A 19,197-nucleotide genomic window follows, 5' to 3' on the forward strand; every position below is an offset into this window, starting at 1 on the left:
TGTTGTTGACGTTAAATTATATTAACAGCAACGCTGGAAAGGAGTAGTCATAAGCAGGCGTTTAACTATTCGAGGTATTGAGCACTTGTAATGTAGTAATAAATTATATCCATATTTCATTACGGCACGAGTTTATGTAAGTAGGTACCAACGTGACGTATCACACCTACCCGCCCATCGGAAATTTTGTGCCAACAATGTTTTATTGACAACTAACACAATGTAAGTAAGCTATTCCCCTCCGGTCTGCGAAGGTCCGTGTTGCTCTACGTTATCATTATCACCTCGGGCATGTGTGTCTGCACTTTGGATGCGTTTCCGTATGAACTTCACTCGTGCGAATTATCACTTACATAGGTAAGTATTTGATTTGTATTAGTCGCTCTGTTATTATTTTTCTGTGGTTTTGTTGGCATGTACACTACGTATAAATAACATGTACACATACATATTTAAGTAGATCAATCTCTATGCACCCGTTCCTTTTTCGAATGCAAACTACTTCATTTGCACTGAAAAACAAACGACATACGAAAAAAGTAAAATAGATTTTGACATAACATTCCCACTTCACATTACGGTCAAACAAAATCTAAAGAAAATCCAGCAAACCACAGAATTCATTTTTAAATCCACTCATTCCATCTAACTATGCTATCCATCGTTAGGTCCAGATTCACCAGGCTGATTTGCTTCGTGATCTTGTAAACTTTACCTGGAAATTCATTTAGTATGAAGACGAGAAAAAAGTCCTTGCGATACAAACCTAGCCGGAATAGGGCTCAGTATGAAACCATATCGCCGGGGTAACAAGGCTTTTATGATAGAGGTGAGTTATATTTTTTCTACTTTTTCCGCAAATACCATTTACTACTTCGTCGGAAACATATGGACTATCAAATTAGTGATAGTAGTTGATCATAATCCAACTTATAACGAATATCGAGAGTCTTCTATCGTGTGGGTTGTGAGGTGGAGTACCAACCTCATCAACCCTGGTGTCAGGGTTACTTGAGCCGCCAAATTCCCCTGACATGGCTCATGTAACGACTACTCTTACATCAGTAATAACCGGGACCAACGGCTTAACGTGCCTTCCGAAGCACGGATCATCTTACTTTTTGGACAATCAGGTGATCAGCCTGTAAAGTCCTAACCAAACAATCCAATATCGAGAGTGACTGCGGATTTGTCTCATTGACAACTTGACACTACCCAACCCATTCGAAATTAGGGGCGTAACTTTATCTGTAAAACGGGAACCGTAAGATACTGGTTCGTAGTTATAATATTGGTCAGACATATTACCATATCGGTAACAAAGATGACTGTACAAAACGGGTAGGTACATAATCTAATTGCACAAAGTATTGTACCTACCTATAGTAAAGTGTATAACGTAACATACAGCAGAGTGGTCTAGGTAATAGTAGGTTATGCACACCACAGCAGGTGTTGGCTACAAATAAGTGCCTCATAGAGCATTTAATTTGATCTACAAAAAAGTTTCCCAATTTACTGTCGTTTTGTGGCTAAAAAGATTATTATTGAGTAGATGCCTGAGTCAAAGAAAAATGATAAATGATAATTTGATAATAGTAGATAGTTTAGCTTGTTGCGTGTTAGGTATTGCCAATGTACAGTTGATGCCAAAAAGTGGTAAACCTCCAGCAGCTGCGGTCGGCGTCGCGGGTGGGCCGCCTGAAGGTGCTGACGCGCGAGTTCCTGGGCGACATCCGCGCGCTCTGGCGGTATGGCGCGCCCTTCCCCACCTTCCTCAAGCTCATCGGCACCATGCTGCTCTGCCTGCTCGTGCTCATGCCGCTGTTGTATCCTGTCTTCGTAGCCTCCGTCACTTATTTCACCTTCGAGACGCTCTTTTTGAGGTAAGCTGCCTGTAAGTAATTGTTGTGTGTCGTTAAGGCAGTACCAGTATGTACCTATCTGTAAACAAAGAAAAACAGTAGGCATTTTCCTAAATTAAAAAAAACAGCATCATAAATCTTAAGGAAAGATATGATTCAAAGCTTGATAATTTAGCCTCTGTAACAATAAACGGCAAAGAAAATTATCAATCACCATATGACGGTGCTAATAACATGTTAAAATATTGTTTTAGTTGGTGGTTGGATGAGCCGTGGCGGTTTCAGCCGGTGCACATCGCTCGTCGCGCGATGACCGCTGCCTCACGTCCATACAATATCCTGGACATTTGGAAGGTCCGAGAAGTGATGACTCGCGCTATTCTGCTCGCTCATTCCCTCGCCACCTCCGTTGACTACCTCTGCGTCATGCAAGGTCTGCTAGACGAATCCTAGGACTAATGGACCAACAACGCTACCAACTCTAGACGGATCAACTCGTCTAAACCCATCACGTTACCGACATTTGACATTGATAACATAGAATTCCAGATAACTTGACTCTTTTAAAATACACAACTACTTTCATATTTAAGAACATATTTCTTTTAAGTCGGTAACCTAGATGGGCTGATCCGAATTAGACGAGGAAGACTGAGTCCTACTAAATGGAACGCGGAGCAAGTTGGACTGTTGTATTCACGGATGCAAGGAACCTGAAATTGTAAAGTACATTATTTGCTTTGGCAAATATAACTTAAGTATATGGAAGGCTCTACGATGGATGCCTAAAGAATATCGATTTAAATATTGAGCTGATAACTACCTACCAGATATAAAAAAATATTTAGTAATCATCTGTAAGAAGACGTACATAATCCATCCAATGTTTATGAATAATAAATAAGACACAATATTGACAGATTCGTTTTAATTGCTTTTAGTGAAAAGGTTGCCGTGAATTATAATTATACTGGCACGTTGTAATAGCTCTGTACACATTTTTCTCCATTTTGGCGTATTTATCCTTATGTTCCGTGCATTGTCAAGAAAGATAAAGATGTAAGAGCAGTAGAATGTGGTGAGTTGCGAATCTGGTGAATTGAGAATCTGGTAAACTGCCTTTATTCCCATCTGCCCCCTTTAGGCTTGCCACCGGGGTGGTGCTCCGAAAGGGTCTGCAAGCGGTTCACGATTTGCATTGAATATACATGAATAAAAAAAATTGTGATAATGATAATATCCGGAACTCGAAAAAATGTCACCACATTCTATAGGTAGATTGCCTTTTTATACCACTTCAGTTAACGTAACATGAATATAAAGTGTAAGTATATAAAGTTCGCTGTCTAGATCGAAAAGTTTATCGAGCGTTGACCTTGGTACCTCACTGCAAGTTTAGGTCATCGAAATCTAAAACTTACACTTTGTTCCTTCCAATTACATTCCGGCCAAGCAGTTAATGCCATCTGCGGCATCTCTACAATAAGTCACTTGAAAGAAAAGCAGATAATTGTTGCTACAAAACAATGAGCAGTTGTAAAACTCAGTCATGGATATTTGTGACAACACCTCTGACATAACATAACACTTGAAAACCCATAGTTTGTAACATCAATGAAGAGCGGCTTTATCTGAAAATGTCGAACTGGCCTCTTGAGATTACCGTTACTCGTTTAAACATGCTAGCTCGGAGGTATCGGGGCAGTGCGCCAAGGTAGCTCGCCTCTGTGACACGAAATAATGGCTCGACTTATATTTATCGGACTTCTAGCGCTGTGCCACTCGTGAGTACTGTTTGTTATTACAACACAACTGCCTATTCTCCATAACATGAACCAAACCAGCAATTAACAAGCTAAAACGTTATTTGTCGAGTTTTTTTTTTTTTTCACTTTACAAGTACCTACTTGTTATTCACTTTATGCAATGATTCAGAGATGATTGTGACATTGGGCTATATTCATTGATTACCAGTAGACCCCTAATAGGCGGCGATAGAATTGTTTAGTAGTCTGCGAGTGAGGTTCGCCTGATCATCGCGGTTATTGAATCGGTTATAGAGAATCTTAATTATACTTAAGGTGCTAAAATTTAGTTAAGACATTATTTTACTGACTTGATAATTGTGTGATAGTTACGTACTCAGTTTCTTTCGTCGCATAATGTCCCTTTCGCAAAATGTCCCAATACAAAAACCAAAAACACCATGCTCATACATACTAGATAAGTGCTAATTGATCAAGATAAACAACTCTTACACAATCCGCCTTACAACCCACACGATAGAAGAAGTGACTTGATAAGTAAAACACAGATTTTGTGTCAAAGGTAGGTACATTTCTTTTTATTTTAAAAAACATACTCTACTAGATAAGTGCCAATTGATATTATGTACTTATTGATCAAGATAAACAACTCTTACACAAATGTGTTTGTGAAGGTAAAGAAACTACCTATATTGACACGAAAAAACGATAGAGACCTTCGCGCGTATTGCTTTTCACACTATTTGCATTCAAGTATATTTTTTTAATTAACATAATAGGTAATTGTCACGTTAGGCCAGAGTGAACAGGCACCTTCTAGGCGAGCTCCATCTTAGACCTCATCAATGCCTTCGGGCAAATCTGGGGCCAAGAGCAAACCCATCAAAGTAAAAAAAAAAACTGTACAGCGCTATCTATATTTTTTTAGAGAACGTAGCCTGGAAAGTCCCTCATTGGGCTAGTAGAGGTAGGTACGTTCATCCCTAGATAAACTGAGTGACTTCGTCGCAAAAGATCCCTTTCTCAAAATGTCTCTTTCGCAAAATGTCCCTTTCGCATAATGTCACTTTCGCAAAATGTTCCTTTCGCAAAAAGTCCCCTTCACATAATGTCTCTTTTGCAAAATCATATAGGTCTTTTTGGTATGCGCCCAGTATTAATGCGACGATGCCAGCCTTCTAGTGCATTTGTAGGCACAACTTAGTACGGATGGGACGTTTTGCGAAAGGGACATTATGCGACGAAAGCAACTCAGTACGGAACTATACACAAAATTATTTATTTCTGAATATTTATTTATTTATTTAATTTTCGGAAAACCAACAGCTACTTTAACCTCGTAACGCCCGGATTTCCAGACACAATAGTTAAACAATGGGATTTGGATTTTAAAATGCATTTGGGCCTTACGACCTTAAACAATATATACATATAAAAATATATATAATTTATAACAAGATACGTACCAATCTCCACATAAATCAATTTATTAGAAAGGTAATATAATAACAACCTAGGTCGTTGGTCCCGATTACTACTTACTGATGTAAGTAAGTAGTCGTTACACGCGCCATGTCAGAATCCTTTGGCGGCTCAATAGTAACCCTGACATCAGGGTTGATGAGGTTGGTACTCCACTTCACAACCCACACGATAGAATAAGAAGATAACAACCTTATTTACCCATACGTATTAATGAAAGAAAACGGATATCCGACATACTAAAGTTAAACAAATAAGAAAAGATCGCAATGACTCAGGAATCAAGAATAAAAATAAAATGCAACGTCTCTTCCGGTGCAAAACATGTTACTTTTCTCAAAATCAAGAGGTTGAAGGTTGTTGACCTTATTAAGGAGAACTTTTACCCTACCGAGTAGTCTGACTTTTGTTTGCTTGTTCCATAATTACGAATTCCAACTAAGGCTATAATGGCAATAAGGAAAAGAGTACAACGTTGCTTTCTTTCCCTTGTTTAATATGTACTCTTTAACCTGAGTAAAAATACAAAGCTTATAGTTTATTCGAATATATAGTATGCTAGTGCTTTTTAGGGTTCCGTAGCCAAATAAATAAGCTTTCTAACGTTTTTCGACGGCGAGAGGGTTGACCTACCTACTTAGCTGAGATTAGCTTAGATTAATTCTTATTTAGCTAAATCGATCGTATGTAAGTAATGTAAAAATCCAATACAACCTATCAGATTAGAGTTTATTTTTCGTATTGTTTTTACATCTCATAAACTTCGTTTATACAAAAGACATCAACAAGAGATGTATTTTCGGTCATCCAATTGTAATAATATTTTTTAGCATCGTCAAAATCCCCAATTATTATTTATTTCCAGTAATTACCATAATTAATACTTCTGCAGATATCGTAGGTGTCACGATATCACCTAGTAGGACTTACATTGTCCAAATTGGAGATGTCCTTAGAAAAAGTTTAATACTATCTACTCTAGACCGGCGTGCGTGTATGAAGCGATTGATGAATGTGGAGGAAGCAAGAGAAGTGTGTCAGGATCAAAGCAAATGGAATTCTATAGTCTCTGCTGACCCCGGTAGGAAAAAGGCGTGAGTTTATGTATGTAGTAAAAGCCTTAAAAACCTTTAAACCTTTTGTTCCTACTTGTTCGGACAAATGCGAAGCGCCCTACTAACTATTAAAAATACCTTAGGTACTTACTAAGTACAAAACTATTTTCAAGCAGCGAGTATGCTACTTCCTGTTATGAGGGGAGGCCTGTGCCCAGCAGTGGGACGTATATAGGCTGTTCATACCGTGACGTGAGTTTATGTTTTATATAAGTGTTTACTATAAACCACTTTTAAACAGCCTATTCACAAAACTAAATATGTCGCACTACAGGGAATATGTGAAGGAAGTACTTTTTACACAAACACATCCAGAACCAACACCGACGTGTCACACTGTTCTTTGAGATACACATTAGACATATACATATACATACATAAACTCACGCCTTTTTCCCACCAGGGTAAGCAGAGACTATGCGACTACGTAATATACGACTAATTTTGCTTCGATCCCGACACACTTCTCTTGCTTGAAACGGTTGATACACGCACGCCGGTTTAGAGTAGATCGTACTAAATCTTTCCTAAGGACACATTATTTACTAAATACCTACTTACACGTTTTTGTAAACATTCAGGGGCCTGGCTCACTACACCAAGTTCCCCGAAGGGTTCACATTCGGCGTGGCAACAGCTGCACATCAGATAGAAGGTGCTTGGAACGTCAGCGGTAAGTCACGAGTCAAGTAATCCCCTGTTCTTGTCCGTTGAGATATGCTCTAGATAACATGACAAGAATTCTTAATCTACAGTATCTCAACGTCTATTTATCACACTTAAAATTAGCCAAGTGAATAAAAACCGCGGTATTTCCCTGCTCGATCGAATCAGAAATGAGGAGATCCGCAGGAGAACTAAAGTCACCGACATAGCTCGAAGAATTGCAAAGCTGAAGTGGCAGTGGGCAGGACACATAGCGAGGAGAACCGATGGCCGTTGGGGCGGAAAGGTTCTGGAGTGGCGACCACGTGTCGGACGACGCTCAGTGGGTAGGCCCGCTACAAGGTGGACCGACGATCTGGTGAAGGTCGCGGGAAGCCGCTGGACGCGGGCAGCGCAGGACCGATCGTCGTGGAGATCCTTGGGGGAGGCCTATGCCCAGCAGTGGGCGTCATACGGCTGATGATGATGATGATGAATAAAAACCTATGACAATAGAATTGTAGGTATATTTTAGGCATTAAACGCATCATGGAATATAGAGAATTTATAGTAAGAGAACCGACCGTAGGAAACCCTACGTCATCGACTACCACGACGGGACCAGTATATAGGTAGTTGTCATTGTTTTAATGGGCTTTCTAAAAAAATAGGGTTGCCTCACCCTAATCCTGGAGCGTTTTGTGTAGGAGGCAAAATTAGATGTCACATTTTATTGGTGAAATTTACGTGATCGGATACCACCTGGAGACCTGGCCCATTCGATAATGGTTATAAAGAAGTACAAAAAATCGTTCCGCAGTCGGCTAAATGTAATGGCAAAAAAAAAAGAAAATTTACGTCACCGACTACCAAGATGAAAACCACACCAGGTGAGGTAACCCTACTTTTTAGGAAGCCTGTTCAAACAGTGACAACTATAAACTGGTCCCATCGTAATAGTCGATGACGTAGGGTTTGCTACGGTCCGCTCTCGTACTATTATGTATTTAGACCTAATTGCGAAAACATAATAAGATCATTGTACCAAGCGCAATATACCGAATCAAATGTGTAAGTATATACCTATAGTGAGATAACTGTCCCTTATTGTCTTCACAAACTTTGATAATAGAATTAATTAATAGGAGTATTGACCTGGGTTCGCTAAGTGATATGGCATTATGTTTAGTAGAATGCAAAGTACAAACGTTTAGTACTTTCGCCTATCGAAAGTCATTTAGAATAATATAAATAGGATCTATTAACTTTGCAATGAAGCCCTCTGTGGTATGTGGAAGCTTGTTATGAGAAATTATTGTTATATGGTGAATAATTAACACTTACAGGAAAGTCAGAAAATGTCTGGGACCATTTATCCCACACACGGCCTGAGATGATAGCGGATTGGACCAACGGCGACGTCGCATGTGACTCGTACAACCGCTACCATGAAGACGTGGAGGAGCTATCGTACCTTGGCGTGGACTTCTACCGCTTCTCGTTCTCCTGGTCCCGAATCCTGCCTTCAGGACGCAACGATGAAATCAACCCTGACGGAATTCGATACTATAACGAACTCCTCGATGCTTTGATTGAGAAGAATATTGAACCACTGGTAAGGAATACCTTAGCGAAATTGTGACATCAATATATATATTTTTTAATTTTGATGAATTGCAGTTCGTAAAATTTGGGTAATACTATATATACTTAAACACTTACAGGTAACTCTGTTCCACTGGGACTTACCTCAATCTCTTCAAGAGCTCGGCGGTTGGGCGAATCCCAAAATGGTGGATTTCTTCCGAGACTACGCTGAAGTGTGCTTCAGAGAGTTCGGAGATAAGATCAAGTCGTGGATTACCATCAATGAGCCTTACGAAATTTGCGAGGATGCTTATGGAGATGAAAAGAAGGCTCCTGCTTTAGATAGCCACGGAGTTGGCAACTACTTGTGCAGTGACACTCTCTTGAAAGCCCACGCTGAAGTGTTCCACCTGTACAATGACACCTACAGGCCAACACAAAAGGGATCCATCATGATCTCTATCAACTCCATCTGGTACGAACCCAGTGAACCAGACAATGCGGAGCAAGTAGCCTTAGCTGAAATAGCCAACCAGTTCAAAGTACGTATTCAATTAAAAGATTATTAACATGAATTTCACCCATTAAAGTTTTATTAACTACGGTATTTTTAATTACAGTTCGGATGGTTTGCGCACCCGATATTCACTGATGAAGGAGGATATCCCACTATTATGATAGAAAACGTGGCACTACAAAGTGAAGCTGAAGGTTTAAGCAGCCCTCGTCTCCAGCAGTTCGACGAGTACTGGACTCAGAGAATCAAAGGCACCTCTGACTTCTTAGGCATCAATCACTACACGACTCACCTAGTAACCGGCGTTGGAGTTGACCCGACTGCCAAGTCACCTTCGTGGTTGAAGGATGTCGGAGCTGTCACAACTATGGAAGTTGGAGGAGAATCTGCTTCAGATTGGCTTCGGGTAGGTGGACTCTCTATAGAACTATTTTTTTTTTTTTTGATAATTTTCTTAGGGCTCAGCAGGCTGATAGGCTGTTACGAATACTGAGGGGGATGATTCAGCTTATGTTTCTCAGGTGATATCAAGTGGAATTTTCTGCCGGAAAGTTCATGAAAGTTTTAGTGTTTTTTTTTTATTATATTCATTTCTATACTTTTCCGACGAAAAGTTCCACTCGATACCATCTCAGAATTATGATCTGAATCATCCCTCAAAGTTTTCGTTACGATATCACTAACACCCTGTATATAGTAAGAGCACTGTCATCATCACTAATTTAAGAGCCACATTCTTGTCCGTGTAGCATTCTCCATTCTTGTCTATCAGAGACCAATTCCTTCACTTCCTTATAAGTCACGACGTTCGCCTAACACACAAAGAACACTGCTGTTCGCGAAGAGCACTGTATTCCCATAATAAACGATTATTTTTGCATTAAAAGGTGGTGCCTGCTGGTTTCGGCAACTTACTGCGTTGGTGCAAGAGCTCCTACAATGACCCGCCTATCTACATCACTGAGAATGGCTTCTCCGATCGTGGTACCTTAGAAGATTATGGGCGCATTAAGTATTTCAATGTAAGTACCTTTTTTTTGACGTGACTTATTGTAGGTTTGCCGCAAATGGCATTAGCTACTTGACCGGACAAATGGGGAGCGCTGAGGGCTCTCACCCGATACAAAACAGGCCTGAGGGTGCCAGGTGGGCGTGAACCTCAGCTCAGGGCATCATCTGAGAGGAAAATATTTGATAAAATTAATCAACCCTAGTGGATCGATAGCGATAAGCGCTGAATGAGGGAAATCGTCGACCACGCGCGCCGGCAGGTTTGGTAGTCATACGTATAGTGTGCAACCTACTTATCGTTCACAGGACTACCTGACGGAAGTCCTCAACGTTATTTACGAAGACGACGTCAAAGTTCTGGGTTACACTGCATGGACCCTCATGGACAACTTCGAGTGGCGGGCTGGATTCTCGTAAGTAATTTGGAAATTGCATTATTATATAAACATTGCAAAATTCGTTCAACGGAAAACCCCGCACTCCTGGCCTAAAACCCTACGTGGAATAAAAAAGATCACCTTCCGATTAAAATGAAAGTTTGACAGTTACCTATGTCACCGTGCTTAGGAAAGCTGGCGATTTACGCGCATGCATTTCTTTAAACATTTATTTTAATAATTTTAATTATTATTACTTAAGTTAATTATACATATTAATAACTTTGGTAACATAATTATAACTTAGTTTATTTCCGAACGTTCGTATTCAAAAGTCATTTCTGTACGTTTTCTTTCTGCTGCCAGAATAGTTCACTTTCTCAATATTCAATCCCACTAAGCTGTACTCTATATTTCTGTCCTGGTGTCCCAGATTCTAGAGCGCAAATAGTATAGCTATAAAACCACGTTTCAGTGAACGATTCGGTTTCTACCATGTGGACATCACCCACCCGGACCTGCCGCGCACTCCCAAACTGTCAGCAGAGTATTACAAACAGCTAATCGCCAACAGAGAGCTGCCACAAGACGCACACTTCTTCGAGGATAGTACCGTAAGTAGCCGCCATCACTTGGACTCCGATTTATAAGGGAAAAATATTCCACGCTTTTTTACAATCATAGTTGGTAGTACTTGCTTCAGAAAACTCGCATACCTTTTACGTTTACCTTGTAGAACTTATCTATCAATTCTCTTGGTACATTAGGTATATTTAATAATATTTAGCTTTTCCTTCTCTCCCCAGGACTAATTCTAGCCTATATCGATCCTGTGGCAATTTTTAAGTTGATTTTCTAACATGTATAAAGTACTCGTAGTGCACTATATCAGTAGCCTGCTTAAATAATACTTCTCTCCACAGGCGAGGCGGATTGGACGCTCAGCATAGATAATACTAACATGTACAGCACTAACACTGCATGGTATCAATAATATACTTAAGGCAATTAAGTGGTTAATAAACGAACACACTTGAAACTAAACTTATTTATCTCCCACACAGACACCACTCAGAAACGAATTGTGAAGCCCGTACGAAGAAATAATGTCAGAATTGTAACAATGAAAAAGAAAGTAGGTATTAAAACAAATATTTATTTAATTCATATAAGAATATCGAATTATTTACAATGAAATTATTGTAAATTAATTAGGTATTTTGACACATTTAATTTCATCGATAAACGTAATATTACATACACTACAGAGAAAACTTGCATCTTGTGTCAGACTGAAGAGATATGTTTGTATAATAAAGGCTTACTTATGAAATAAACGATATATTACACTTGAAATATTGTTCCGAATATTTATTCCGTCGTAAACAGTGCCTGAAAAGTGTCCGCGAGGGAACGCGCGCGTTGCGACGGTTGTAGCGCAGTGCGTCGCGAGCTACGCGCGAGTTCCGGGCGCGCGAGACGCGGCGCGGGCGCGCGGGCGGCGCCCGCTGTGAGCAACATGGAATGTTTGTTGATGATAGCAGAGAGAGAGCCGGCGCAGACGCCGGTAGGGGGACGGGAAGGAGCGAGGAAGCAGTCGCAGAATAATTATCCGAACAATATGAGAAGCATCGCTACTTACCGGATAATAGAATTAATACACGACATACAAAATAAAGTACAACGAACGGATCTACAGAATACAAAATTAAAACTGTATCATAAACCCAGCACCATTACTCCTAGTTACAAGTTATACAGGATGCTATACTGCTATTATCATAACTCGAAGATTACATTAAGTCTTATAAAAATAATAATAGTACTTTTACTAATATGGCAAAGTTTTCAATGTAGCATTTAATCAATAAAGGCCTAATTCGATAACATAATTTTCAATCGAGCTAGCTGAATTCATTACACTCACACAAAAATCTAAAGACTAGGTGGGCTAAACACAATTTTGAGAAGATAAACGGCTCTATCTAAGATGATATCGGCGACAAAGACAGAACAATCGCTAAGATAAAATTAAAGATGTAATACTTATGTAATAGTAAAAATATCGAAAATATGTTTTAAGATAAACATTCACAGTTGGCACCAAGTTAGGATATCGAATCCGTAGAAGACATCAGTCACGATATTGCACTGCGCACGCGCGAGCGCCGGCAACCAGCTACCGGTACTAGCGGCGGCGCCGACGCTCGCTCCACGTATTAAGCTAGCTGCACCCATAAACATGCATATTGCTCACCAACCAAACATTATAATAATGATAATAGTTGCCAACATTATTGTCTAATTCACGATTAACTATAAAACTTAACATCTATACCATAATCTCGAAAATACACAAGGACGGTAAGTAGACAAAACACATCACTATAATAAAATGTTTAATTATGTCCAATTTATCAATATAGCAATAAACTTGAACATAGAAAAAGTGTAGAAATATTTTAACATTATCTAAGTTACAAAACGCAATAAATACATTTTATAAAGGCACAATAAGGCACTGTTACGTCAAGATGTTATCACAATCTTAATTTTATCAATAGAGATAAAGATAATAATCGCGCGAGTATCGAACACTTCGTATACTCGGTGTGGGCAACGAGGATTTCCGATAATCTTAGCGAAAGAATATGGGAACCCAAGATTACGTGTAATCGGTTGCAACGCGGCACTTTCCGCGAGGAAAGAGGGCTTGCAGCACCGCAGTCGTCGATCTACTTCCTAAATATGACTAGCCATTATGATAGTCATGGCCTACTTAAATTTACTTAGCCCTTTTACATTTTGAACTGAATCAAACAGGTAGCGTGCGACTGCAAATGAATCACCCGCTTACTTTCTTGCGAGCGACTATATTAACGTTACTTCGCAGTCGCAAGCTACCTTGAATGCCCTTATACTGTTTATAAAACATCGTTAACAATAAAGGACGTCAATTACACTTTATAAACTTCAATTAGTATGATCACGTGCATCGTTACCTCAGACTCAAGACACGCAAAATTCTACTTGTATAAAGTTTCGCTTACTATACAGAATTCAATGTTTCTATCTCATTCTAATAAATGCCGAGACGACAAAAGGAATTCTGCAGAGTAAGCGCGCAGGGCGGGCCCGGCGGACCCGGCTGCGAGACACGACCATACACGGCATTGCACGACGCATCACTCCATACACACGATACGCTATTGTCATTTCCATAGTGAAATTTACACCGTTACCGTTTGGCCACCGACACTATAGCGGTCGACGTTTGAAGCGGTAAGTACTAGACTGGCGATACCTAACTTGAAAGTTTGTAGGTATTGAGCGTGCACTAGGGTCGCCGCGGAGGTGCCGCCTACAACCAAGTGAGCACATTGTCCGGCTTGCTCGGCGTCGAGTTGATCAGCGACTGTACGTCGTCCAACAGGATGTCGTTGGTGAACTCGCTCAACTGGAATACAACATTAAACATCATTAACAACCCATTAAACAACATTCTTCAATACTTACTTATTTTAAAACACAAAAGCCTCAAACAAATTTAGCAAGTTAGTGCTCAACAAGTTAGTTTAACTCAAACCCAAGAATTTCTACTACTCTCGTATAGGTTGTGAGATCAATGACCCAACTCATTAAACCCTGGTGTCAGGGTTAAGGTCCCTGACACGGTTCATATAACGACTACATATTAACTAAATAGTAGCCAGGGCCGACTGTTTAACGTGCCCTTCGTAGCACGGAATCATTTTATTTGTTGGACAATCAGTGAGTTCAGTCTGCAATGTCTGATTGATTTTTTATTAGACGTAGCAGGATTGGTAATGGAACCCAAGACCTCTCAGTAAGCCCAACGCTCAACCACTAGCCAATGGAGACCCAAGCATTAGAAAGCGTATTAGTAAGCAACAGTAACCTGTAAAGACGGTACCAAATCGTCCGTGGAATCGATGTTGTCGCCGAGCGCGATGTCGGTGGAGTCAATATTGGCACCGGCCTCGCTGGTGCAATCCATGCGGTCGTCCATGCCCGCTAGGAAGTCCTCTGGCGTGTGTGGCATGGAGTAGGACTGAGAGACAGCCATGCCGAGCCCGCTATCAGCTGACTCCTGTCTCTGGTGGTCTGTCAGGCCGGAGAGGAACGGGTCTAAAGGCAGCTCCGTGCTAGCGACCGCGCCCGTACTGCTGGCTAGCGAGGATACGATCGACGACGCCTGTCGCGCCATCAGCTCTTGCTGGAAACGGACAACGTTAATGTTATTAGCCGATCTTCAAAGCCTTCGTTCGAAAATCCACCAAAAATCCTTGCTTGTCACTTTTTATCTCAGTATATGAACATTCAATAAATATAGAATACTGGTAGGTCTAGTCAAAAAGAGCGCTCTGAATCGCACCCGGTGGGAAAGTGCTCATTACGCTGACAGCGTTTCCGCGCTGGATTGCCAGTGAAATGTGCTGCACCAAGTACGATTCGGCGAGGGGGTCACCTACATTTATGGCTTCTGTAGACCATGACCCGGTCATAAATGATTCTGGTGTACTTATGAGGGTTTTTGTAAGAGAGCTAAAATGTATAATAGCCGCATTTAGAACTGCTCTAATTTCGCTTGCAACAGTATAAGTAACCTTATCATCGTCCTTAACAGGTGTTATCACTGTGCAGTTTTTCGTTATGTTTGTTTATTCTTGATAAGAACACTTGTCACGGTTCGCAGGTCACTGATATGAATGTTGGCAAGCGAGGGGATCTATTATTATTGCATACAACATACTCCTTGCAAGATTAGTCATTTAACGCTGTTATCTGACAGGTATTACTGCTCACTGATATGCACGGAACATCCGCGATCGGATTGGTTGTTTGGTAGAAGCGAAGGAACGACTCAAAAAAGGAAAAAAAAATCAATGACGGATTTTCCAGGCTACGTTCCCCAAAAAAATATAGGTGGCGCTGTCCAGATTTAACGTGGTAATTAAATTACCTATTTTCAGAAAACATAAAGTAATGGTAAAGGCAAATGTAAATTGTTACTGGCAATAAATTTATTTTATTCTTATTCTATATATAAAAATAATTGTTGCTTGATATTTGGGTCAAATATGTACCTATAGAATTATGTTACAACCTAAGTATATTGCTTCTCTTTATTTTGATTAGAATAATAATGTGCGAAAGATGGGTGTAATAACTATGGGTCATCATTATGTATGTGTGTTGGAATTGCACAATATTCGTATATGTTAGTCTTTGTTGGGCTTCTAAATACGTGTGCCAAATTTCACATTTAAGTATATGTATGTATGTTTGTTCAAGCGTTTCTCAGAAACTACAAATCGTATTGCAATCATTATCAAGGAATAATGTAAGTTTCATCAAAATCGGCTTAGTAGTTTTTTTAATAGTAATGTATAAAATATTAAAGAAAAATAATGCGCCCGTTGATGTCTTTTGTATGATTTATTTACCTAAGCAAGACGCTACATTATTATATTATGTTACATGTAATCAGTGGTGGCCTTAGGGGGGTGCGAGCGGACACCGATATAGGGCGGGGGGGAGGCGGTGCAAAATCAACCAAGACGGGACCACCTTGGCTGGCAGTCCCTGATCTACAGGGGAGTAACTAGATTGGGCACACCTGCACTGTGAATTAACACGTTGACAGTCCAGTGATCCATACACGGGTCATGCTGGACTAGCTCCATACGTCCATGACCCATACATGGGTCACTAAGGAACGACGAAATACGCACTGAAGGCGGGTGCTCCACTTGGATCCCGGGTAACTTCGCAAAGGGAACTTGACTTACAAGAAAGTCAAAAAATTTTGTATGGGGACTGTCAACGTGTTAAACCTCTTAGCGGCCACATAAAACTCATACATTGAATGGGTGACCGTAAACGACAACACACACACACTAACACGAACACGTTCAGCTGCTTGTCTTCCCGGGCATGTCGTAAAAACCGACAGAGGGCTTATGTCCTCTAACATGATGGACTAATGTTATGGGCGATAGGCTGATCCCTTATCACCATAAGGTTCATCATATCCAGCTTACGACATCGTATCAACAGTGGCTGCAAGTTGTCTTTGATTACTTGTGGCTCTGCCCACCCCATTAGGGATTGCGGGCGTGAGTTTATGTATGTATGTATGTTAAAAGACTTAAATAGGTATAACTTTCGCAAAGACCGGTCATAGGATGGGTGACCAAAAAAAAAAGTTTTCATCTCGAGCTCCTCCGTGCTTCGGAAGGCACGTTAAGCCGTTGGTCCCGGCTGCATTAGCAGTCGTTAATAACTACCAATCCGCACTGGGCCCGCGTGGTGGTTTAAGGCCCGATCTCCCTATCCATCCATAGGGTAGGCCCGTGCCCCAGCAGTGGGGACGTTAATGGGCTGGTGATGATGAGGTATATTTCAGTGGCCGTAAACTAATCGAAAAAACTGTATTTTGTGAGGTCTCGCACCGCCTAAATATTTTGCTAGGGCCGCCACTACATGTAAGTAATATCATTACTGGGCGGCTACCCCGCGGCCAATATCGTTACATATTCGACTCATTAGAACTCGACAATACCAACAACATTATTACCCTTTGAACCAAGTTGATTGTCACCTATCAACCGAACTTTTGCTCTTTACAATATTAGTCAAATTGATAATAGTGCCGGATTTGGCAGACGCAAACTAAATACATACCTACCCAAGTTTCATAGTTCGAAAACCGGCTCTATCTCTGTTTTACACTTATCGGAAGTGAAGGATTATTTTTTGAATTCTCAAATATAAAAGAAAATACTACTTGGCCGGACAAATGGAGAGCGTTAAAGGTTCTCACCCGGTACAAAAATTAGGACAACAGGCCTAGTACCCAGGTAGGACTGAGAGGATTATGTTTAAGAGAAGCGACCCGTAGAAAGCCTTTGTCCGCCCGAATTGTTTCAATACGTATGAGCACACATAGCATCACGCTTGTATACTCAAAGGGGTAGGCAGAGGTATAGTATATATAATACACCGACTCCCGCGAAAATCCTGGGCACACGTGATATCAATTCGAATTCAGTAGTTTAGAACCCGCGACGAGATTCGAACCAGTTACATAATGTGCAGTGGCGCAGTGAGTATGAGAAATATGAGTGTGTTTACCTGGAGTCTGATCTCCTGCTGGCGTTGTTTGAGCCGCTCTCTCTCGAGCTGTAGTGACTGCAGGCGCAGCTTCTGCTGACACGCCTGTATCGATGCGTTGGCCCAGCCGCCGCCCGCTGCGCCCGCGTTTGCCGCCGGCGTGCGCTGCAAGTGTTGTGCTGGAAAAGACAAAACACACGTAAAGTATAAATACCTCTCCATAATATCATAAATTCGCGTGATAAGCCGTTGGTCCCGGTTACTACTCATTGAAGTACGTATTTGTTACAAGAGCCATATCACGGACGTTTGGCGGCTCTAGGGTAAGGCAAGGTCGGTCATCGACCTAACACACTCGAAATAAGAATTAGATCCTCTCTACTATCAAGACCTTTGACCAAGAATCTTTGTAAAACTACGTAATACCTAATACGTACTTCTTTGTAATATTAATAAATTACAATTAGGCATGTGTTGTTTATTGTTGTGATGTACTTACTACCTACACGATTACTATGACGATGTGCGCGTGGAAAAACCCGGGTTAATAATAGCAGGTTCGAACCGGAAGCACCTATTTACGATTGCCTAAGTATGACTAAATGATTGTAGAAGTTTCGTAGAAAAACGGATAAGCATATTTCCAATGACTTTGTCAACACTAGTCGTAGAATGATGCCAGTAGCTTCTGCTAGACTTACGTATTCTAGGGTCGAACCAGGAGGTAGTGCGAGCCGCGTGGTTGATGAAATAGATCTCACCCTCCGGAGTGGCCGCCTGCTCCCAGCCCTCGGGCAGCGGTCCCAACGGGTCCGATGGCGTGCTACTGCTTGTGCTCTTCGCTGAAACCAACGGAGTTCCAAATGTTAAACACATGATACAAAAACACTTTTACTACCTACACAGGCTAGCCACCGAAACTTAGGGTTGTAAAGAATTCAGATAACTTGCACTCCCTTTTAGCATTGATTTCCATAATGATAAAAATATACCCACAGAGACTAGAGAATGTACTTACAAATACAAGAAATAAAAATGAAATTGCTATTCAAAATTCTAGATTAAGTAAGTTAAATTCATCTTTTTTGGGGTTATGTATACGTTTTTACAATAAAATACCAGATAATAATTTTGAAGTTAGAGAATAAATTTAAAGCTCACGTGAAGCTTACTTATTATAAGATTAACGATTAACTAAATGTTAAAAACGTCTGGTATTAAATGTATTCCTCTAGTTATTAAATAACTTGTAATGTACCCTCATTGATTTAAAAGATGTGTTGCTGTTGCAGTTTCTTGTCATTTCTTCTCATCAGCCACAACACCTTGCGAAATGACGTAAATTCAAAAATGTTACATTGACCTTCAGCAAGTTTATCCATGATAATTACGTTGAATAAATGATTCTGATTTCAATTTCTAGAGTACTTCCCCATTGTCTGCAATAAGTCTAATTATCACGATAGACAGGATCGTATCCGAGTACGATAAGTGCTCTTACAGACCAGCGACAGCGGTGTCGGCGACGTCGTCGACAACATCGTAGTTGGTCTGTCCTAAGGTGTCATGGAAGTCTCAAAAGTTTTTCTTTTTGTCTCAAACCAGACATGGAACTCAATAATGAACACAGAATTTAAATTCTTTGGCACCTGGAACGTCCTTCAAAACCTCCACACACAACAATAATATCTAAGG

At 40.6% G+C, this 19,197-nt stretch overlaps 2 protein-coding genes across 6 annotated transcripts in view; one reads left to right on the forward strand and one right to left on the reverse strand.

The window, feature by feature from the left end:
* Window positions 1-128: 128 nt before the first annotated feature.
* Window positions 129-11,751, forward strand: LOC126376204 (myrosinase 1-like). 3 transcript variants are annotated; one of them, XM_050023467.1, is made up of 11 exons: window positions 129-357; window positions 669-829; window positions 1,675-1,886; window positions 6,810-6,901; window positions 8,220-8,488; window positions 8,598-9,002; window positions 9,081-9,383; window positions 9,865-9,999; window positions 10,295-10,401; window positions 10,841-10,979; window positions 11,289-11,751. In XM_050023467.1, the coding sequence occupies exons 2-11, from the start codon at window positions 788-790 to the stop codon at window positions 11,313-11,315; spliced, it is 1,731 nt and encodes a 576-aa protein (XP_049879424.1). In that variant the 5' UTR covers window positions 129-357; window positions 669-787; the 3' UTR covers window positions 11,316-11,751. The 3 variants fall into 3 exon arrangements, with proteins under 3 accessions (XP_049879424.1, XP_049879412.1, XP_049879419.1); XM_050023455.1 differs by lacking the exons at window positions 129-357; window positions 669-829; window positions 1,675-1,886 and adding an exon at window positions 3,554-3,649; XM_050023462.1 differs by lacking the exons at window positions 129-357; window positions 669-829; window positions 1,675-1,886 and adding an exon at window positions 3,554-3,649 and having other exon boundaries at window positions 11,430-11,751.
* The window catches only part of LOC126376217 (transcriptional coactivator YAP1), a 31,513-nt gene continuing 23,817 nt past the window's right edge, over window positions 11,502-19,197 (reverse strand). The window contains exons 3-6 of one of the 3 annotated variants that reach the window (XM_050023496.1): window positions 18,264-18,344; window positions 17,524-17,681; window positions 14,285-14,602; window positions 11,502-13,822 (exon numbers count right to left, since the gene is read on the reverse strand). In XM_050023496.1, the coding sequence (XP_049879453.1) occupies window positions 13,727-13,822; window positions 14,285-14,602; window positions 17,524-17,681; window positions 18,264-18,344 (653 nt within the window). In that variant the 3' untranslated portion in view covers window positions 11,502-13,726. Of the gene's footprint in view, window positions 13,823-14,284; window positions 14,603-17,523; window positions 17,682-18,203; window positions 18,345-19,197 lie in introns of all 3 variants that reach the window. The other 2 variants (XM_050023480.1, XM_050023488.1) reach the window with 2 other exon arrangements.

This window comes from Pectinophora gossypiella, chromosome 2 (assembly GCF_024362695.1).
Source record: "Pectinophora gossypiella chromosome 2, ilPecGoss1.1, whole genome shotgun sequence".
NCBI lineage: Eukaryota > Metazoa > Arthropoda > Insecta > Lepidoptera > Gelechiidae > Pectinophora > Pectinophora gossypiella.